Genomic DNA, 21,422 nt, shown 5'->3' with positions numbered 1-21,422 from the left:
TAATGTAAGTTATACATGTATTTATAAAAGTGGGACATAGCATCCCAATCTATGTTTTGGTTGGGACATATAGTCCCGCTGTGAATAATCTTCTCAGCATCGCCGTTAGATTCTGAAGCCGAATCTGTTTCATCCGAACTGTCACAGACAAAGTCGCTTTCAGAATTTTCAAAGTCGTCGTCCGATTCCTCAAGCATAATACGTTGTATAGCATTGTGATCTAGTTTCCTTTTCCTTTAAAATGTTGATCGGGATTATATAACCCACTCAAATTATGTATTGGGATTATATAACCCACTCAAATTATGTATTGGGATTATATATCCCGCTCAAATTATGTATTGGGATTCTAAATCCCACCCAAAAAACGGATTGGGATTATATGTCCCAGGATAAAAGGACGAATTCAGGATTTCCAAGTATGCAGTACATAATTATTTTTAGTCATCTTTCAGAATCTGAAAAAGGATTTTCTCTAACTATCTTGGTTTCCGAAATAAAACCCCGTCCCGAAAGGGTCAAGCATAAAAAACGTGTTACGAGCCAAAGATTCTGATGAAATTATTACGTCGAGCTCAAATAATACAACTACTAAATTATTATTAATAAACGGTTTAATTCATAAATTTTCAGGGTTTATAGTGAATATTTGTCCTAAACGGACCCTTGTATCCAAAAGGACCTTTTTCTATTTTATTGCCTGATGCAACACAATAACACGTACCTACGATGTGTGTGAGATACACAGCATTGAACAAATGTTATGAAGAAAGATTCCGCTTCACTTCTTTTTTTTAGAATTAGTTGTATATCTAACAAAAAATTACAATCAAATTATTTAAGTTTAATAATATGTATTTAATAATAGATTTAATCGTACATATTATATTAAAACAAAATTTTGAGAGTATTAATGCACATGAATATTAAGTAATTTCAAGCAGCAGAGATATGTATATTTTACTTCTGGCGCGATGAAAACATTATAGATTAGTAGATGTCTCAGACTCAAGATTGTTACAATACACTATCACAAGGTAATTAATAATAAACATATTTTAAATTCGAAAGAAATTAAAAAAATATTTAATATTATATAATCTCAATTACATTCGACTTAGAAAGCATAAATTTCACTAAACAAATGCGTTTAAAATAACAACATTAATAGCATAAATGATATTGTACAATAACAACATACACAAATATTTTTTTGTTTCTACAGCTTAGTGGGCCGCTCATTTAGTAATGAAATTTTTAAATACAAAGATGATTCAAAAATATATTATTGGTACCCCATGGGTTATCAGCAAAAGCATGCTCTTGAGACGTTTCTTCTCCATATTTAGATTTTACTATAGACGTTATAGAGTGGAGCCTTTTGTGGCAATGGTTCTGCTACGCGGCAAGTCATTTCATGTCCAGCATCCTTGTTCATTTGAATATGGTGGTACAATGAGACAATACCCCAGTATATGTATACGTAAAGTACTGAAAGAGAATACCAAATGTATGAATTAATATTTATAAATAATAGAAATAATTATCAATGTATCTCACTCGAATAGAGGAACGTTGCAAAGAATCGCAAGAAGTATGGGAAGTAATCCGAGTCCGTGTCAAATGTGGAAAAAAGTAACGACAAAACGTTCAGAAAAATGCCTATAGCATTGAGGACCAACCAGGGCAATAGCATCAAGTGTCGATTCTGTGTTTGATAAAAGATGTCCATAGAGTAATTTTCAAGGTAATAACAATTACATAGATATAAAAACTAGGTCAAATACCTTCATTGCACCGATGACAAGAAAGCCTGCTGCCAGAAAATGGAGAATGCACACACCCAAGTAGAAGCTCCCATACAGGACAATGACTAAATAATAATGAATTTATGCATCAAAAATATATGTATGTACGTATGTATGCAAGCATTTCTTACAGGTTTGAATTGAGTCATGTGTGTCCTGATCCGTTCTGTCCAACAATGTCTTTGAAATAACACCAGCGATCTTATCCGAATGGCCAACTGCACAGGCAGTAATAATGATGGCCAAAGAGGAGAATACCACACCGAGCCAGCCAACAACTACGCCAGCAGTTTGGAGACGCATGCAAACAACTTTTTTTCAACATTTCTACCATTTTTACTACTTTATTTCTGTCAATAAAATAACTGTGAGCCTTATAATTTTTCTTATCAAATTAGAAACCGGAACTCAAATTTTCTTGGGATTTTTATGTCGTTATCACTTGTGTTTTCAATTTCAATTGAAAGCAAAATATTTTGCGCAGCAACTTAAATCACCTTTTTTATACTAAGATGACCCTTTCAACTTGGTGTTGGATTGTGATGAACAATGAAGTGTTGTTCATTATCTGCGTGAATAAACTTGTTCTTTGAACTTGTTCATTTGAGCACAGCTGTTCTTACACTGTTTTAAGTCCCTTGTCACTTGATAGGTCACTTCTGCTCTTATTTTGAATAAATATTTTATTTCTCTTTAAAAATAAATGCAGCATCTGGAATTCCAATCATTTATCATTAAGCATAAATCACAAAATGTTACAAAATGTTAACTACAACGTATTAGTAAATATTATTATTAATTATTATTAAAAAAATTAAAATTATTATTTTCCATACAGAAAAATTGTATTATTTAAAAATCTATGTATATACATAAATATTTGATAGTTTAATATAAATATATTTCAATTGTATAATATTTATATTTAAAATGACTGAAAGTAGCAGTTACACACGCTAGTATTATCAGAGCTCTGAATAATTAAAAATGAAGCAACCATAATATGTATAACTACAAGACGTAATTGCGCAAGTTTGGTTGATTTTTTGTATTTACATGTTAAATTAAAAAACGCGGTCCAAGGACAAGTCTCTTATTTTTCAAAACTTTGTATGCTTCGGTCACACTAAGTTTTTATACCATACATATACATGTGTATAGTACATACTCTCTAGGTATCCATCTCAGCCGGTTTTCCTCAGCAGCACACCTATTCGTCTTTTGCCTAGACTGCGTCTATCAGCCATTTAATTGCAGGCACAGATACACACATACATATGTAGAAGTTATAAAACGCGCACAGAATTTGTTAGTTACTTATTTATGATTGCATACATTTTAATTACCGATGGAATAAAATCAGATTATTAACCTTTTTTGTTATCGGGCCATTGTAGGCTAACAGGAATTAATTCAGAAAATTTACATTCATAGAAGGAGAAAACTTATATATCCAGTGAAGCACACTACAGCCTCATAAAAATTATTGAATTCAATACTAATGAGGAGCTGTAAGCTTAGAAGGAATACAATAGATTCATTTGGTTCGTTTAATTCGAAAAAAAAATACCTGATATATTTCTAACACCAATAATTGTATTTTTATTATTTTCCATTATACATTGAAATACATTTATATGTATACATTTATAAAAAAAAAATATATTGAAATTCAAATAAAATTGTAGCCAATATTTTAAAAACACGGCAGTGTGCAAAAAACTTATAAGCGCTTAGTATTTCATCGGTGATTTTGGCACATTTGTTATAATTGTAATAAATTTGTCTACAATAATTTAATTATATGGCATAGACATAAAAAATGGGATTAATAATTAAATAATTGATTTTAATAAATGCCCATATAGTTCATTTAGTATAATAGTATTTGAATACCCGCTACCGATAAGGTAGGGTATTATAACTTTGTACCAACAGGATATGTATGAAGATATATGTATGTAACATGTAATATTTCTGTGCATGGAAGTACTCCACTGCATTTATACTTGTTGAGGTTTAGGTTTAATCCGTTGATAAATTTGGCTTGTCATACAATACAAATATTCGCTGAGTAATTTACATACATCAATACAATGATATTCAGGTATTCGAATTTTGTTTATAGTGATGAGAATCCCGATTGGTAAGCATCCATATATTGCATGCAAATTTAGGATGTATGGGGCTTCCCCGAACTTAGGCCTTATAATAGTTGGCACTAGCGGGAACGTTTTGTTGCAATGGTATTGCTGCTTCTGTAGATGGAACTAAATCGCGACCGTTTTCGTTTTTCGTTTGAATATTTTTGTACAGTGAATAAATTACCAAGTACAAGTAGGTCTGCACAACTGTAAGAGATAAACAAAATGTAATAGATAATTGTACATGACAATTATATTACATATATTATTATTTGAGTATAACACAAGTAAAATAAACTCACCCCAAGTAAACGATGCAAGACATAAATCGAAACCGCCCTTTGGGCTTTGAAGAAAGCCACTAGCGGCATTCAGCAAATTTATAAAACTTGAAGCAACGCCAAGGCCACTGAATGTCAACCAAGGCAATAACATCAAATGCCGGTCCTGTTTGAAATAAAGAGATGACAATTTCAAAAATTCAATCAAAATACTAAATTATTAACATAATTCATACCCTCATTGTACCAAAAATGAGTAATCCTGATGCCACACAACTTAAGAATGAAGCACACATGTAGATATAGGCGAATAGGAGAATAACTGGTGAACAAATAATCAATTTCATTTAAAAATATGAGACAAATAATTTTCTTGCGATTTATCGCTTACATTGTTTAAGTGACCCATGTGATTCCTGTTCGAACCCAGTTTTCTTTAGCATTCCATCAAGGTTCTGACCGGAATTTGCAATAACAACAACCGAGCAAATGAAAAACAATACGCTGCCAACCACACCTAGCCAGCCAATAAATATTCCAGCTGTGCGGAGTTGCATGCAACCGCCTTTTTCCAATAGTTTCACCATTTTCACAACTTTCTACAACTTTTCTACGCACTAAATCAATAAATATCAATATAGAGATGCCAGATAATATGAAATTGAAGTTCCATGAAACTGGAAAAGGAATTACGGCTTCCGCAAAAAACTCTCCTTCGACATCAGTTATACTCACAATTTTAAATAAATGCGCTACTTAATGCAAAATGCTAAATCATAAATGTGCTAGAATGACACAATCAACATTTGTGGTGAGAGTTGCCAATTTCACTATAAATAATTAACATTTCTTGTAATTTTCGTTAAAAGTAGCAGTTACTCCAAGCCAATATTGCCAGATCTCTGCATATTTCAGAACGAACTTTTCACTCTTTGAGCAGTTGACTCTGAACTTTTTATAAAAATTTAATATTCGACTCTTTAGTTAGTTTTAATGAGTACCCTCAATATAGATTTATATATATATATATATATATAAATAGATTTATGCTTCTGTAATCAAAACAATTTAAGATAAGAAAAGCGTAAATTATGGGCGATAAATATATGTAGATATTATTTTGTTATCTATCTTTAAAGAGCATGCGCTCTTTAAAGATTGAAATTCATGCGTTTTATTCGAACGTTTTTATATTGTCAGCCATGGGAGTGGATGAGGTCAACGGCGATTGTGTGACATATGAAAGGCAATGTTTACATTTTTTTGCACTTAAATAATGAGATTTTTTTATTAAATAATTGAATTCATTAACTAATATTATTTATTGGCAAAATAGTTGTTGGCAAGGAACATCTTGAGTATTTTTATTATTTGTTTTAGTTAGGTTTTAAGTTTTAAAAAAGCTTTGAATAAACGCGAATTTGGCGTAAGTAAATGCAACTTGTCTTATAATATAGATATTGGAATTGTAAATAAACATCATTAGTATATATTCTGGTATTTGGCATCCTTTTATATATTGTTTTAGTTAGGTTTTCATGTTTAAAAAAGCTAAGAAGCGTTGAATAAACGCGAATTTGGCGTAAGTAAAGGCAACTTGTCTTATAATATAGATATTGAAACTGTAACTAAACATCAATAGTATATATTCTGGTATTTGGCATCCTTTTATGGTGACGCGACCTTGTCATAGTTAGAATATGCAGGATCGTTTTGTTGGTATGATACTGTTGCAGCTGGTGGAGAAGTCAATTCGCTACCGATTCCCGTATTCATTTTGATACGCATGTACAGTGAGTATATTACATAATAAAAGTAGCTTTGCAGAGCTGTAAGTGATTCCAAATATGTACTCGCAATGTTAAAATTTGTATATATACTCTACAACAATATACTCTTTAATGTTAAAATCTGTATCTATAGGTTCACATTTTTAATAATTATGAATGCTACAGATAAACATAAACAAATGAACTTACCAGTAGAAAATACTTGGTACAAGAAGTCTAGAAAGTTATGTGGACCAGCAACAAAGGCAAACAAGGCGGCCAACAAATTGAAATAGCTGAATACAACGCCAAAAGTACCTAACACCAACCAGGGCAGTAACATAGAATGTCGTTTCTGTTTGAAAGAATAAATATGAAAATTTCAATAAATTCGAAAAATATATATGGACTTCATACAAAAAAAGACGATTTTTTGACGTCATTCATACCTTATTTATTCCGTATATGAGTAAGCCTGATATCACAGCGCTCATGATGCAAACACCCATGAGGAAAACCCCCAAAAAGGAAACAGCTAAAGAAAAATAAATTCATTGTCTTTGAAAATCAAGGAAAATTGCCAGGACTTTACCAGCTTCGGCTTGGTTATGTAATCCTGACTCTTCGCCATTTTCTGGTGCCAGATTATCAGCTATCTTATCGGCTTCACCCAAAGTAAAAGCCGCAATAATAAAAATCAAAACGCTTCCAATCACTCCTAGCCAGCCAATAATTAAACCAGCGGTGTGAAGTTCCAAGAATCCAGCTTTTTCCAAAGGTTTTACCATTTTCACAACTTTTCGTCCTTTTTAATTACTAAATCAATATTTATTAACTGAACTGCGACTTTCGCTTGAACTTCTACTTAGTTGTACTTACATTTACCAGCCTTATTTAAAAAGTAGATCAGAATTGTGATAGAATGACATAATCAAAATGTTTGGTAAGTGTGGCCAACTTGATTATAAATTACAGTTGACACTTCACTGCATATTCGTAGCAGAAATAGCAGTTACTAAAGGCCAACGTTACCAGATCCTTGCATATTTCAAAACGAAAAATTTAAACGTTGGGCTGTTGTCAACTACTGCTGACAATAAATACAACCCCAAACCGGATTCTTTGCAGAACTTAATAGTAATTTTTTGTTATAAACCGAAAAGTTGGTAAATTACTATAAAATTGCCTTATTGCCTTAAAGTCAAATTTGTCTTATCTACCTTTAAGGGTATATGCTATTTCAAAGTGGAAAATCAATAATTGAATAGTTGCTTGACGTAAAGTTCTATGTATTAATATTAATATTAGTACCGCCATTTCTTCTGTGTATGTATGTATATAACAATACATACATATATATTATTTTTTTATCTATCTTTTTAAGAGCATGCTCTCTTGAAGATTGAAATTCATGCGAGTTATTCGAACGTTTTTGTTAAATAATATTTTGTCAGCCATGGGAGTATGAACGAGATAAGCCCATAGGTCAACAGCGATTGTGTGACATTGTATGTACTATACATATGTATATAAGTAAAAAGGGCAATGTTAAAATTTTGTTGTTGTTTTTTTGTCACTTACGAAATGGAATTGTTAATTAAATAATTGAATTTATTGACTAATATTATTTATTGGCAAAATAGTTGTTGGCAAGGAACATCTTGAGTATTTTTATTATTTGTTTTAGTTAGGTTTTAAGTTATCAAAAAGCTAAGAAGCGTTGAATAAACGCGAATTTGGCGTAAGTAAAGGCAACTTGATATTGGAATTGTAACTAAACATCAATAGTATATATTCTGGTAGCTCCCATACACGCATAGCAAAGACGGAATTCCCCCGAACTCAGACTTTATCATAGTTACAATATGCAGGTTGCAATAGTACTGCTGCTGCTGGTGCCGGAGTCAATACGCGACCCTTTCCGCTATCCATTTTCATATGTGTGTATAGTGAGTATATTACATAATAAAAGTAGCTATTCAGACCTGTAAGTAATTCCAAATATGTACATGCAATGTTAGAACTTTAATCTATGAATTATACTATTAAATGTTAAAATCTGTATCTATGAGTGTTAAATTAATTAGGAATGCTACAGATAAACATAAACAAATGAACTTACCGGTAGAAAATAATTCGAACAAGATGACTTGGAAGTTGCGTGAAAAAGTTGCAGCAACAAACAGTTTGAAATAGCTGAGTACAAGGCTAAAAATACCTAACACCAACCAGGGCAGCAACATGGAATGTCGGTTCTGTTTAAAATAAAAATATGACAATTTCAATAAATTCGAAAAATATACATGAACTTAAAACTCAAAAAAAAAAAAACTGATTCTTGACGATTCATACCTGCTTTATTCCGTATATGAGTAAACCTGATATCGCAGCACCCAAGAGGTAAGCACCCAAGAGGATACCGCGAATTACGGAAAAAGCTAAAGAAAAATAAATTCATTGAATTTGAAAATCAACGAAAATTGCCAGGACTTTACCAACATCGGCTTGGTCATGTGATCTTGCCTCTTCGCCATTTTCTGCTGCCACATAAACAGCCGCTATGCAAAAAAGCAAAACGCTTCCAATCATTCCTAGCCAGCCAATAATAAAACCAGCGGTGCGAAGTTCCAAGCAACCAGCTTTTTCCAAAGGTTTTACCATTTTTACAATTTTTCCTTCCTTTTAATCACCAAATGAATATTTTTTAATGTAGAGAAACCAGAAAAATATGGAATTGATATGTTATGAATCTTGAACTGAAACTAAAACTGAACTGCGACTTTCGCTCGAACCTCTACTTCGTTATCAATTGCGCAGCCTTCTTTAAAAAGTAGATCGCAATTGTGATAGAATGACATACTCAAAAGTATATTAAGTGTGGCCAGTTTGACACTTCTCTGCATATTCCTAGCAGAAGTAGCAGTTACTAAAGGTCAACGTTACCAGATCCTTGCATATTTGAAAACGAAAAATTTAAACGTTGGACTGTTGTTAACTAATACTGACAATAAAAACAACCCCAAACCAGATTCTTTGCGAAAACTTAATATTAATTTTTTGTTATATACGAGCATGCCCGAAAAGTTGCTATATTACTATAAAATTGTTGCTTTAAAGTCAAATTTATTAAGGATACGAAACTATATACGTATGCGTCTCTTATCTACTTTTAAGGATATATGTTATTTCAAAGTGGAAATTCAATAATTGAATAGTTGCTTGAGGTAAAGTTCTGTGTATTAATATTAATATTAGTACCGCCATTTCTTCTTATTGATACGAGCTTAAAATAAGGAGCACACAAATTATGGGCGAAAAATATATGTGTGCATATATAACAATACATATGTAAATGTATATTATTTTGTTATCTATCTTTAAAGAGCATGTTCTCTTTAAGATTGAAATTCATGCGAGTTATTCGAACGTTTTTATTAAATAAAATATATTGTCAGCCATGGGAGTATGAACAAGATAAGCCCACAGGTCAACAGCAATTGTGTGACATTGTATGTACTATACATATGTATATAAGTAAATAAGGCAATGTTAAAATTTTGTTGTTGTTTTTTTTTGTCACTTACGAAATGGAATTGTTAATTAAATAATTAAATTTATTGACTAATATTATTTATTGGCAAAATAGTTGTTGGCAAGGAACATCTTGAGTATTTTTATTATTTGTTTTCGTCAGGTTTTAAGTTATAAAAAAAGCTAAGAAGCGTTGAATAAACGCGAATTTGCCGTAAGTTAAGGCAACTTGTCTTATAATATAGATATTGGAACTGTAACTAAACATCAATAGTATATATTCTGGTATTTGGCATCCTTTTATGGTCACGTGAATTGCTATTGGGTAGCTCCCATACACGCACAGCAAAGACGGAATTATACCGAACTCAGACTTTGTCATAGTTAGAATATGCAGGTTGCAATAGTACTGCTGCTGCTGGTGCCGGAGTCAATACGCGACCCTTTCCGCTATCCATTTTCATATGTGTGTATAGTGAGTATATTACATAATAAATGTAGCTATTCAGACCTGTAAGTAATTCCAAATATGTACATGCAATGTTAAAACTTTTATCTATGAAATATACTATTAAATGTTAAAATCTGTATCTATGAGTGTTAAATTAATTAGGAATGCTACAGATAAACATAAACAAATGAACTTACCGGTAGAAAATAATTCGAACAAGATGACTTGGAAGTTGCGTGAAAAAGTTGCAGCAACAAACAGTTTGAAATAGCTGAGTACAAGGCTAAAAGTACTTAACACCAACCAAGGCAGCAACATAGAATGTCGGTTCTGTTAAAAAGAAAAATATGACAATTTCAATAAATTCGAAAAATATACATGAACTTGAAACTCAAAAAAAAAAACTGATTGCTGACGATTCATACCTGCCTTATTCCGGATATGAGTAAGCCTGATATCACAGCACCCAAGATGCTAGCACCCAAGAGGATACCGCCGAATACGAAAACAGCTAAAGAAAAATAAATTCATTGAATTTGAAAATCAACGAAAATTGCCAGGACTTTACCAACTTCGGCATGGTCATATGATCCTGCCACTTCGCCATTTTCTGCTGCCACATAAACAGCCGCTATGCAAAAAGCAAAACGCTTCCAATCACTCCTAGCCAGCCAATAATAAAACCAGCGGTGCGAAGTTCCAAGCAACCAGCTTTTTCCAAAGGTTTTACCATTTTCACAATTTTTCCTTTCTTTTAATCACCAAATGAATATTTTTCAATGTAGAGAAGTCAGAATAATATGGAATTGATATATTATAAATCTTGAACTGAAACTAAAACTGAACTACGACTTTCGCTCGAACCTCTACTTCGTTATCAATAGCGCAGCATTCTTTAAAAAGTAGATCGCAATTGTGATAGAATGGCATACTCAAAAGTATATTAAGTGTGGCCAGTTTGAATATAAATTGCTGCTTAACATTTCTCTGCATATTCGTATCAGAAGTAGCAGTTACTCAGGCCAACGTTACCAGATCCTTGCATATTTCAAAACGAAAAATTAAAACTTTTGACTGTTGTTAACTACTACTGACAATAAACCAAACTGGTTTCTTTAAATTAATGTTTTTTTGTGTACGAGTATGCCCTCAGAATATGTATTTAACTATAAAATTTTTGCTTTTATAGTCAAATTTGTTAGGTATACTGTATATGTATATGTATGCATTTTTAATGTACCTTTAAAGGGCATATAATATTTCAATGTGGAAATTCAAAAAAGTTCTGTATAGTGCTTAAAGAGATTGAAATTCAATTTTAAATAAAATATAACACCGTTAGTTATAGTTCCAGTTTTAATTTTAACAAATTTTCGTTGGAGTCAAACAATTTATGTGGTTTTTTAAGTTTTTTTTTTTTAAGACTCCAGAAAAAATTCCGTCATATTTATATTTATACACATATATGCATTATGAATAAAACCAAGAAAGTTAAGTGCACAGAAATGTTGAACAGTGATTGAGTCACATTTCTAATCTTTTTAATAAATTTAAAACCTGTGTTCATGAGGCCATAATTAAATGTTGTGGTAAACGAATAAACAATGGTGTTATTAATATTAATTAATTGAATCTAATAAACGACAATATAGTTAGTATGCAGTAAGTTAATTATTTTGTTGGTAATCGGCTTTAGGTTTTTTAAATGCTAAGAAGTGTCATTAATAATAATATTCGCAGTGTAAATATTCGTCAATATTTGATATTCTCTTATTTGGTGTCCTTTTAAGGTGATGGGAATCTCGATGAGTAAGCTTCCATAAGTGGCGATACATATAACAAAGACGAGGTTTCCCGAACTTATACCTTATTATCGGTGGGGTAGGTAGTTGGATATTCGTTGGGAGGATATTCGGCGTTAGTGGGATATACGTTAGGGGGATTTGCGGTAGGCACGGTTTGTTGCAATGGTACTGCTGCTGCTCGTGGCGGAGTCAATACGCGACCCTTTCCGCTACCTTTTTTCATATGTGTGTATAGTGAGTAAATTACATAATAAATGTAGCCACACAGACCTGTAAGTAATTCCAAATATGTATGTACATACATGCAATGTTAGAACTTTTATATATGCAGTATACTCTTTAATGTTTAGATCTGTTTCTACAAGTTCATATTTTAATACATAATCAGGAATGCTACATATATACATAAACAAATGAACTTACCGGTAGAAAATACTTGGAACAAGAAGACTTGGAAATTGTGTGAACCAGCAACAAAGTCCCACAAGCATAGCAACAATTGGTAACAGCTGAATACAATGCCAAGAGCACCTAACACCAACCAGGGGAGCAACATAGAATGTCGGATCTGTTTGAAAGAAAAATATGACAATTTCAATAAATTAAAAAATATACACAATCGCTACACAAACAAGTAAGAAAGCTACAGTCGAGAGTACTCGACTGTGACATACCCGCTACCCATTTTGAATAAAAGAAATATATTTTGCGGTATTTTCTCAAAATATACCGAATATAGTGCAAAAATACTAAAAATATACCAAATGGTATATTTGGTATATCGACATAGTACCGCATTCAAAATATACCATAGACGGCACAATGTACCAGATTGTCGGCCAAAGCAACTAAGACCCCTAGTAAGTAGGCGTTTTTGCCCATACAAAAGTATTTCTTTAATAACTTCGACAATTTTTATCTGATTGCAACCAAATTTTCAGGAATCATAACTACTATAGTTATTATTGTATATACCAAAACTCTAGCTTTAAAATTACGCTTGTTATTCGAATTTTTGAAACTTGATCTGCGTGCAAACATAATAAATGCTGTCGAAAAAAAATTATAGCTCTATCTCTTATAGTCTCTGAGATCCAGTGTTTCATACGAACAGACGGACAGACATGGCTAGATCGTCTCGGGTGTTGACGCTGATCAAGAATATATATACTTTATAGGGTCGGATATGCCTCCTTCTACCTGTTACATACATTTCCTGCCGGCACAAAGTTATAATACCCTTCTACCCTATGGGTAGCGGGTATAAAAAAAACTGATTGTTGACGATTCATACCTGCTTTATTCCGTATATGAGTAATCCTGATATCACAGCACCCAAGATGCTAGCACCCATGAGGATACCGCCGATTACGGTAGCAGCTAAAGAAACATAAATTCATTGAATTTGAAAATCAACAAAAATTGTCAGGACTTTACCAGCTTCTGCTTGGTCATGTGATCTTGCCTCTTTGCCATTTTCTGCTGACTCATATTCAGCCTCCTTAATCGCTTTTACCAAAGTAACAGCCACAGCCGCCATACAAAAATACAAAACGTTTCCAAACACTCCTAACCAGCCAATAATTAAACCAGCGGTGCGAAGTTCCATGCCACAAGCTTTTTCCAAAGGTTTTACCATTTTTACAACTTTTCGTTCTTTTTACTCACAAAATAAATATTTATAAATGTAGAGATGCAAGGATAATATGGAATAGGTAAATTATGAATCTTTAACTGAATCTACAACTGCGATTGTCAATCTTGAACTGAAACTTAAACTGAACTGCGGCTTTCGATTGAACCTCTACTTCGTTATCGGTTGTTCTCACAACAGAGAACGACACGGGTATACACACTCAACCGGTGCACCGGTTATTCATATGCCTTTTCGACACAATTGTACTCAGGAGTATGAGTATAAAAAAATACACATACTCATGAGTACTGGTGTCAAAGAAGCAAGCAATTTGAGCGTTTTCTGACAGTTTTCTGAAAGTGCCCAAAACAGAGTCCGAAAAGAGCGTTGAAATATTATAAAATTAGGATGGATTTCAAATACAGAGTTTTATGAAAAACTTAACATTAATTTTTAAATTAACTTAAAGTATATTTTATACTTTGATTCCCACTAATCACGTCCGAATTGCAAGGCACGTAATGCAAAAACGAAATAAATTTATAGATTTTTTATGATCTCGACTATTGCAAAAATCTGCATTCCGTTATTTTAAGCGCGGTTTTTACTCAATTCTTACTTAACTTAACTCCGAATATGCTCAGACAATAGACCATTTTATGAGTCGATTGCACTCCGAAAACTATCTTATTTATGTGCATGCTCAGAAAACGCTCTTAAGTTTGGCTGTTTTCGGACACATAATTTAAAGCCCTCCTAACTTAGCTTGCTGGAATACTCATAAGTATGGGTGTGATGTGATCTTACGCACTCGGGTAAATCCGGTGATGGTGGTTATGCCACAACACTTGATAAGAAATTATGAGTGTACAGACACGCACATATGTACACACATATGTATGTGTGTTTGTATGTATGTATGTTGAGATGCAAGAAATGCTGACAGCATTTGCTTATTAGCGACCATATATACAATTTAAATTATACAACTATTGCTTGGCGTATACATGATGACTTATGGAATCACTTATATGTATAATTAATTAAAATTACATTTTAAAGTACTTTTTATATCTTACCTAATTAATAACATAATTCAAGAAGAAAATTCAAATCCTTAAATCTTTTTAATTAATGAATTAATTTCAAGAAAAACCATATATTATTTATTTATCCATTTGTCAAACTATCAACTCACCAAAATCATTCATAGTCATAAAATCTAACCACGAGTTGCAGCGACACAAAAGCATTAAGAGAGGAGGTGGGTGAAAAACATTCGAACACCCGGGTGTACAGTCAGACACCGTGGATGTTTTTTAAAATTTGAACAGATACTCATAAAACACAAGCCATTTCACCATGAGTGCAAAAATGATCGGCTGCACGAAGCATAACCACCCGAAAGGGTTGAGTGTCTACATGCCGAGTGTCTAAAATGATCCGGTGCCGAAAAGACAAATGCAAGAAAGGCATTGAGTATGACAATCACTCAGAACTCGCAGCACCCACACGATTTTGAGTGTGTGTTACTCGGTTTGCGAGTGCTGAGTAGCACCGGCACCCAAAAATTTATGGGTGTGAGTTGAGTGTGGAAATTTGCACCCTCGATGATGTCTGACTCACAACTACCATAAATTGCTTATTAAAAAAATTAATAAAATGACGCACTCAAAATGTTTGTTAGTTTTGGCCAGTTTGACTATAAATTACTGTTTAACACTTCTCTGCATATTCGTTGCAGAATCAGCAGTTATTAAAGTCCAACGTTACCAGATCCTTGCATATTTCAAAACGACAAATTTAAACGTTGGACTGCTAACTACTACTGACAATAAAAACAACCCCAAACTGGATTCTTAAAATTAATGTTTTGTTGTGTACGAGTATGCCCTCAAAATAGGTATTTAACTATACAATTTTTGCTTTTAAAGTCAAATTTATTAGGGATATGAAATTGTATATGTATGTGTGCATCTTTTATCTACCTTTAAAGGGCATATAATATTTCAATGTGGAAATTCGAAAAAAGTTCTGTATAGTGCTGATATTGAAATTAACTTTTAAATAAAATATATCACCGTTAGTTATAGTTCCAGTTTTAATTTTAACAAATTTTCGTTGGAGTCAAACAATTTATGTGATTTTTTAAGTTTTCTCTTTTTTAAGACTCCAGAAAAAAAAATTTCTTTTATTTTGTTATTGAAATACCTGTATATTCCAGTTTATAAAATTCCTTCATATTTATATTTATACACATATACATATATATGCAACATGAATAAAACCACGAAGTTAAGTGCACAGAAATGTTGAACAGTGATTGAGTCACATTTCTAATCTTTTTAATAAATTTAAAACCTGTGTTCATGAGGCCATAATTAAATGTTGTGGTAAACGAATAAACAATGGTGTTATTAATATTAATTAATTGAATCTAATAAACGACAATATAGTTAGTATGCAGTAAGTTAATTATTTTGTTGGTAATCGGCTTTAGGTTTTTTAAATGCTAAGAAGTGTCATTAATAAAAATATTCGCAGTGTAAATATTCGTCAATATTAAATATTTTCTTATTTGGTGTCCTTTTAAGGTGATGGGAATCACGATGAGTAAGCTTCCATAAGTAGCTATACATGCAACAAAGATGAGGTTTCCCGAACTTATACCTTATTAAAGGTGGGGTAGGTAGTTGTATATGCGTTCGGTGGATATGCGGAGGGAAAGTTTTGTTGTAATATTAATATTAGATATAAGATGCAGGATCGTTTTGTTTCAATTGTACTTCTGCTGCTGGTGGCAAAGTCAATGCGCGACCGTTTCCGCAATCAATTTTCATATGTGTGTATAGTGAGTATATTACATAGTAAATGTAGCTATTCAGACCTGTAAGTGATTTCAAATATGTACATGCAATGTTAGAACTTTTATCTATGCAATATACTCTTTAATGTTAAATTCTATATCTATTAGTGTTAATAATTAGGAATGCTACAGATAAACATAAACAAATGAACTCACCCGTAAAAAAAACTTCATAAAAGAAGAGTGGAAAGCTGTATGAAACAGCAACAAAGTCAAACAAGGCTCGCCACAATTGGAAATAGCTGAGTACAACGCGAAAAGCAACTAACACCAACCAGGGCAGCAACATAGAACGTCGGTTCTGTTTGAAAGAAAAATATGACAATTTCAATAAATTCAAACAAAATAAATATATGAACTTGCTACACAAAAAAACTGATTGTTGACGATTCATACCTGGTTGATTCCGTATATAAGTAACCCTGATACCACAGCACCCAAGATTAAAACACCGATTAGGGTACCGCCAAGTACGAAAACTGCTAAAGAAACATAAATTATTGAATTTGAAAATCAACGAAAAATGCGAAAATATTACCAGATTCGGTTTGGTCATGTGATCTTGCCACTTCGCCATTTTCTGCTGCCACATAATCAGCCTCCTTAACCGCTTTTACCAAAGTAACAGTCGCTATACAAAAATACAAAATGCTTCCAAACACTCCTAGCCAGCCAATAATTAAACCAGCGGTGCGAAGTTCCAAGCAACTAGCTTTTTCCAAAGGTTTTACCATTTTTACAAATTTTCGTTCTTTTAACTCACTAAATAATATGGAATAGGTAAATTATGAATCTTGAACTGAAACTACAACTACACTGAGACTGTCAATTTTGAACTGAAACTTAAACTGAACTGCGGCTTTCAATCGAACCTCTTACTTCGTTATCGGTTGTACTCACAACCGCCATCAATTGCGCATCTTTTTTTAAAAAGTTGATTGCAATTGATCGAAATGTTTGTTAAGTGCGGCCAGTTTAAAAATTAAATAAATTACTGCTCTACATATTCTGCATATTCGGAGCAAAAGCTCTGAAGCCCAAAGCTATCAGATCTTTGCATAATTCAAAACAAAAAATTTAATCGTTGGACTGTCGTTAACTACTACTAACAATAAAAACAATCCCAAAATGGATTCCTAACATAAATGTTTCGTTGTGTACGAGTATGCCACACAATTTTTTCTTTTAAAGTCAAATTTATTAGGGATATGAAACTATACCTTTAAAGGGCATATGCTATTTCAAAATGGAAATTCAATAGTTAAATATTTTTTTGACGTACAGTTTTGTATAGTACCTAAAGATATTGAAATTCATTTTTAAATAAAATATATCACTGTTAAATTTTACGGATAGAGTATAATCTTTTGAACCTCAGCTGTCAGATAATGAATTTAATTTTAAAATTGTTCGATTCTACTTTCAAATTTAACTAATTATTATTAATCCAAGCACATCTTTTTTTAAGACTCCAGAAAAAATTCTTTTATTTTGTTATACATGAATATTCGAGTTTATAACATTCCTTCATAATGGGGAAACTAATCTGAGATTTCTTCACGTGAATATTTTTTTATACACATCTATGTAACATGAATAAAATCACGGAAGATAAGTGCATATACATATGTGTTCAATAGCGATTGAACATTTATAATCTTTTTAATAAATTTCAAATCTGTGTACATGAGGCCATAACTATTATTTATTTGAATGTAATAAACGACAATATAGATAGTATGCAGTAAACAAGTTAAATATTTTTGTTGGTCTTCGGCTTTAAGTGTTTTATATACTAAAGAGTGTTGAATAAATGCACATATGGCTTAAAGGCAACGTGTTATTAATGAAAATATTCGCAGTGTAAATATTCGTCAATATTTTATATTCTCTTATTTGGTGTCCTATTAAGGTGATGGGAATCTCGATGAGTAAGCTTCCATAAGTGGCGATACATGTAACAAAGACGAGGTTTCCCGAACTTATACCTTATTATAGGTGGGGTAGGTAGTTGGGTATGCGTTGGGAGGATATGCGGCGTTGGAGGGATATGCGGCGTTGGAGGGATATGCGGCGTTGGGGTTATATGCGGCGTTGGGAGGATATGCGTTCGGCGGATATGCGGTGGGAACGTTTTGTTGCAATGGTACGGCAGCTGCTGAAGGCGGAACCAATACGCGACCTTTTAAGATGTTCATTTTAATATTTGTGTACAGGGAGTGCATCACGCGGAAAATGAAGATCTGAAACACTGTAAGGGATAAACAAATATGTTATTGATATTTGTATTTGTATTGATATATGCATGATGAGGACACATTTTAAATTCTTAGCAATGTTGAAAATGATAAATTTAGAAATAATAAAAAGAACTCACTGTAAGAAAATACTGAGTAAAAGAATTTAAAAATGTTGTGTGTTCCTGCAACCAAGTCCATCGCGGCAAACAACACTCCTAAAACGCTGAGTGCAGCGCTAATTCCACTGAGTATCAAGTAGGGTAAAACTGAACTGCGGCTTTCGCTCGAACTTCTACATCGTTATCGGTCACATGTGCCTTTTCAACATACAGTAGAATCCGGTTATAATGACTCCGCTTATAGTGTCCGTCCGGTTATTGCGACGAAAACTCGATGGCTTGGTTGGTCCCCATACAAACTTATAAGAAAGGGCCTCCGTTTATGACGTCTCCGCTTGTAGTGACAAACCGCTTATACCGGCGAAATTTTTCAAAATTCAACCAGATATTGCGACGCAAAAAAAAAAGTTCTGCGAAATAATTCCGAAAATGTTATGCATCAAATGACGCTGTGAGAAATGTACATATGTATGTATTTATCAGTGATCGGCACTCTTGCTTGTGTGCCTAGCAGCGACAAGAAGGTTCTTACATTCTCACTACTTTGTTAGACTTAGTTTGGATGTTTTCAAAACTTGAACAGATACTCATAAAACACAAGCCATTTCGTCATGAATGCAAACATGATCGACTGCACGATCCACATGCCGAGTGTCTAAAATGATCCGGCGCCAAAAAGGCAAATGCAAGAAAGGCATTGAGTATGACAATCACTCAGAACTCGCAGCACCCACACGATTTTGAGTGTGTGTTACTCGATTTGCGAGTGCTGAGTAGCACCGGCACCGAAAAATTTATGGATCTGAGTTGAGTCGAATTTTGCACCCTCGACGATGTCTGACTCACAACTACCATCAATTGCTTATTAAAAAAATTAATAAAATGACGCACTCAAAATGTTTGTTAGTTTTGGCCAGTTTGACTATAAATTACTGCTTAACATTTCTCTGCATATTCGTTGCAGAAACAGCAGTTACTAAAGTCCAACGTTACCAGATCCTTGCATATTTCAAAACGACAAATTTAAACGTTGGACTGTTAGCTACTGCTGACATAAAAACAACCCCAACTGGATTCTTAAAATTAATGTTTTGTTGTGTACGAGTATGCCCTCAAAATAGGTATTTGGCTATACAATTTTTGCTCTTAAAGTCAAGTTTATTAGGGATATGAAATTGTATATGTATGCATCTTTTCTACCTTTAAAGGGCATATACTATTTTAATGTGGAAATTCGAAAAAAGTTCTGTATAGTGCTGATATTGAAATTTACTTTTAAATAAAATATAACATCTTTAGTTATAGTTCCAGTTTTAATTTTAACGAATTTTCGTTGGAGTCAAACAATTTATGTGATTTTTTAAGTTTTCTCTTTTTTAAGACTCCATTTTGTTATTGAAATACCTGTATATTCCAGTTTATAAAATTCCTTCATATTTATATTTATACACATATGTATGTTATGTATATTCAATATGAATAAAACCACGAAAGTTAAGTGCACAGAAATGTTGAACAGCGATTGAGTCACATTTCTAATCTTTTTAATAAATTTAAAATCTGTGTACATGAGGCCATAATTAAATGTTGTGGTAAACAAATAAACAATGGTGTTATTAATATTAATTAATTGAATCTTGACAATATAGTTAGTATGCACTGAGTAAGTTAATTATGTTTGTTGATCTTCGACTTTAGGTTTTTTAAATGCTAAGAAGTGACATTAATAAAAATATTCGCAGTGTAAATATACGTCAATATTAGATATTTTCTTATTTGGTTTCCTTTTAAGGTGATGGGAATCACGATGAGTAAGCTTCCATAAGTGGCGATACATGCAACAAAGATGAGGTTTCCCGAACTTATACCTTATTAAAGGTGGGGTAGGTAGTTGGATATGCGTTCGGCGGATATGCGTAGGGAAAGTTTTGTTGTAATATTAATATTAGATATAAGATGCAGGATCGTTTTGTTTCAATTGTACTTCTGCTGCTGGTGGCGGAGTGAATACGCGACACATTCCGAAATCCATTTTCATATGTGTGTATAGTGAGTATATTACATAATAAATGTAGCTAGACGGACCTGTAAGAGATTCCAAATATGTACATGCAATGTTAGAACTTTTATCTATGCAATATACTCTTTAATGTTAAAATCTGTATCTACAAGTTCATATTTTAATACATAATCAGGAATGCTACAGATACATAAACAAATTAACTTACCAGCAGAAAATACTAGGAGCAAGAAGATTACGAAGTTGTGTGAAGAAGTTGTAGCAATAAAGGCCAATAAGTATGTCAACAGTCAGAAATAGTTCAGTACAAGGCTAATAATACCAACCACCAACCAGGGCAGCAACATAGAATATCGCATCTGTTTGAAAGAAAAATATGACAATTTCAATAAATTAAAAAAATATAAGAACTTGCTACACAAAAAAAAAACTGATTGTTGACGATTCATACCTTCTTTATTCCGTATATGAGTAATCCTGATATCACAGCAGTCAAGATGCTAGCACCCATGTATTTACCGCCGGTTACGAAAAAATCTAAGGAAAAATTAATTCATTGATTTTGAAAATCAACGAAAAATGTCAGGACTTTACCAGTTTTTTGTTGGTTATATGAATGTGCCCCTTTACCATTGTTTGATGCCACATTAACCGCTTGTACCAAATTAATAACCGCATTACAAAAACCCAAAATGCTTCCTATCACTCCTACTCAGCCAATAATAAAACCAGCGGTGCGAAGTTCCATGCAA

The 21,422-nt window shown here is 32.8% G+C and overlaps 6 protein-coding genes and 1 long non-coding RNA gene across 8 annotated transcripts; all 7 read right to left on the bottom strand.

Annotated features, from left to right (window-relative positions):
• Positions 1 to 1,086: 1,086 nt before the first annotated feature.
• LOC132789474 (uncharacterized) lies at positions 1,087 to 2,296 on the bottom strand. The gene is made up of 4 exons (XM_060797520.1): positions 1,940 to 2,296; positions 1,788 to 1,873; positions 1,561 to 1,708; positions 1,087 to 1,491 (listed from the first exon to the last, which is right to left on the bottom strand). Exons 1-4 carry the CDS (start codon positions 2,109 to 2,111, stop codon positions 1,346 to 1,348), a joined length of 552 nt encoding a protein of 183 aa, XP_060653503.1. The 5' UTR covers positions 2,112 to 2,296; the 3' UTR covers positions 1,087 to 1,345.
• Positions 2,297 to 3,480: 1,184 nt separating this feature from the next.
• On the bottom strand, positions 3,481 to 5,192 carry LOC132791164 (uncharacterized). The gene is made up of 5 exons (XM_060799987.1): positions 4,969 to 5,192; positions 4,625 to 4,850; positions 4,470 to 4,555; positions 4,255 to 4,399; positions 3,481 to 4,159 (listed from the first exon to the last, which is right to left on the bottom strand). The coding sequence occupies exons 2-5, from the start codon at positions 4,818 to 4,820 to the stop codon at positions 4,008 to 4,010; spliced, it is 579 nt and encodes a 192-aa protein (XP_060655970.1). The 5' UTR covers positions 4,821 to 4,850; positions 4,969 to 5,192; the 3' UTR covers positions 3,481 to 4,007.
• A 531-nt stretch (positions 5,193 to 5,723) lies between these two features.
• On the bottom strand, positions 5,724 to 7,316 carry LOC132791163 (uncharacterized). Of its 2 annotated transcripts, none has more exons than XM_060799985.1 (5): positions 6,882 to 7,316; positions 6,595 to 6,818; positions 6,452 to 6,537; positions 6,213 to 6,357; positions 5,724 to 6,062 (listed from the first exon to the last, which is right to left on the bottom strand). In XM_060799985.1, the coding sequence occupies exons 2-5, from the start codon at positions 6,788 to 6,790 to the stop codon at positions 5,902 to 5,904; spliced, it is 588 nt and encodes a 195-aa protein (XP_060655968.1). In that variant the 5' UTR covers positions 6,791 to 6,818; positions 6,882 to 7,316; the 3' UTR covers positions 5,724 to 5,901. The 2 variants fall into 2 exon arrangements, with proteins under 2 accessions (XP_060655968.1, XP_060655969.1); XM_060799986.1 differs by having other exon boundaries at positions 5,724 to 6,150; positions 6,882 to 7,315.
• A 2,103-nt stretch (positions 7,317 to 9,419) lies between these two features.
• LOC132791165 (uncharacterized) lies at positions 9,420 to 10,898 on the bottom strand. The gene is made up of 4 exons (XR_009632876.1): positions 10,553 to 10,898; positions 10,410 to 10,495; positions 10,182 to 10,314; positions 9,420 to 10,044 (listed from the first exon to the last, which is right to left on the bottom strand). It is a non-coding gene; the product is annotated as an uncharacterized LOC132791165 (long non-coding RNA).
• Positions 10,899 to 11,340: 442 nt separating this feature from the next.
• On the bottom strand, positions 11,341 to 13,711 carry LOC132790958 (uncharacterized). Its single transcript, XM_060799725.1, has 4 exons — positions 13,227 to 13,711; positions 13,084 to 13,169; positions 12,213 to 12,357; positions 11,341 to 12,059 (listed from the first exon to the last, which is right to left on the bottom strand). Exons 1-4 carry the CDS (start codon positions 13,426 to 13,428, stop codon positions 11,845 to 11,847), a joined length of 648 nt encoding a protein of 215 aa, XP_060655708.1. The 5' UTR covers positions 13,429 to 13,711; the 3' UTR covers positions 11,341 to 11,844.
• Positions 13,712 to 16,081: 2,370 nt separating this feature from the next.
• On the bottom strand, positions 16,082 to 17,055 carry LOC132790959 (uncharacterized). Its single transcript, XM_060799726.1, has 4 exons — positions 16,830 to 17,055; positions 16,688 to 16,773; positions 16,448 to 16,592; positions 16,082 to 16,312 (listed from the first exon to the last, which is right to left on the bottom strand). The coding sequence occupies exons 1-4, from the start codon at positions 17,023 to 17,025 to the stop codon at positions 16,173 to 16,175; spliced, it is 567 nt and encodes a 188-aa protein (XP_060655709.1). The 5' UTR covers positions 17,026 to 17,055; the 3' UTR covers positions 16,082 to 16,172.
• Positions 17,056 to 18,000: 945 nt separating this feature from the next.
• LOC132791395 (cell death-inducing p53-target protein 1 homolog) lies at positions 18,001 to 20,079 on the bottom strand. Its single transcript, XM_060800289.1, has 2 exons — positions 18,669 to 20,079; positions 18,001 to 18,542 (listed from the first exon to the last, which is right to left on the bottom strand). Exons 1-2 carry the CDS (start codon positions 18,727 to 18,729, stop codon positions 18,274 to 18,276), a joined length of 330 nt encoding a protein of 109 aa, XP_060656272.1. The 5' UTR covers positions 18,730 to 20,079; the 3' UTR covers positions 18,001 to 18,273.
• Between the last annotated feature and the right edge of the window lie 1,343 nt (positions 20,080 to 21,422).

This window comes from Drosophila nasuta, chromosome 3, assembly GCF_023558535.2.
Source record: "Drosophila nasuta strain 15112-1781.00 chromosome 3, ASM2355853v1, whole genome shotgun sequence".
Classification (NCBI taxonomy): domain Eukaryota; kingdom Metazoa; phylum Arthropoda; class Insecta; order Diptera; family Drosophilidae; genus Drosophila; species Drosophila nasuta.
The sequence above is the reverse complement of the archived record's forward strand: the minus strand, read 5'-3'. Positions and strand labels throughout refer to the sequence as shown.

Coding starts and splice junctions, on each gene's coding strand:
- LOC132789474 (XM_060797520.1), bottom strand. CDS start 2,111: ATGCGTCTCCAAACTGCTGGCGTAGTTGTTGGCTGGCTCGGTGTGGTA. Junction 1,874..1,939: donor ACATGACTCAATTCAAACCT/GTAAGAAATGCT, acceptor ATTATTATTTAG/TCATTGTCCTGTATGGGAGC. Junction 1,492..1,560: donor TGCAACGTTCCTCTATTCGA/GTGAGATACATT, acceptor ATTCTCTTTCAG/TACTTTACGTATACATATAC.
- LOC132790958 (XM_060799725.1), bottom strand. CDS start 13,428: ATGGTAAAACCTTTGGAAAAAGCTTGTGGCATGGAACTTCGCACCGCT. Junction 13,170..13,226: donor ACATGACCAAGCAGAAGCTG/GTAAAGTCCTGA, acceptor ATGTTTCTTTAG/CTGCTACCGTAATCGGCGGT. Junction 12,060..12,212: donor GTTCCAAGTATTTTCTACCG/GTAAGTTCATTT, acceptor AATTACTTACAG/GTCTGTGTGGCTACATTTAT.
- LOC132791164 (XM_060799987.1), bottom strand. CDS start 4,820: ATGGTGAAACTATTGGAAAAAGGCGGTTGCATGCAACTCCGCACAGCT. Junction 4,556..4,624: donor ACATGGGTCACTTAAACAAT/GTAAGCGATAAA, acceptor TTTGTTCACCAG/TTATTCTCCTATTCGCCTAT. Junction 4,400..4,469: donor TCATTTTTGGTACAATGAGG/GTATGAATTATG, acceptor TATTTCAAACAG/GACCGGCATTTGATGTTATT.
- LOC132790959 (XM_060799726.1), bottom strand. CDS start 17,025: ATGGTAAAACCTTTGGAAAAAGCTAGTTGCTTGGAACTTCGCACCGCT. Junction 16,774..16,829: donor ACATGACCAAACCGAATCTG/GTAATATTTTCG, acceptor ATGTTTCTTTAG/CAGTTTTCGTACTTGGCGGT. Junction 16,593..16,687: donor TTATATACGGAATCAACCAG/GTATGAATCGTC, acceptor TCTTTCAAACAG/AACCGACGTTCTATGTTGCT.
- LOC132791395 (XM_060800289.1), bottom strand. CDS start 18,729: ATGGACTTGGTTGCAGGAACACACAACATTTTTAAATTCTTTTACTCA. Junction 18,543..18,668: donor TTACTCAGTATTTTCTTACA/GTGAGTTCTTTT, acceptor TATCCCTTACAG/TGTTTCAGATCTTCATTTTC.
- LOC132791163 (XM_060799985.1), bottom strand. CDS start 6,790: ATGGTAAAACCTTTGGAAAAAGCTGGATTCTTGGAACTTCACACCGCT. Junction 6,538..6,594: donor ACATAACCAAGCCGAAGCTG/GTAAAGTCCTGG, acceptor ATTTTTCTTTAG/CTGTTTCCTTTTTGGGGGTT. Junction 6,063..6,212: donor GTACCAAGTATTTTCTACTG/GTAAGTTCATTT, acceptor AATCACTTACAG/CTCTGCAAAGCTACTTTTAT.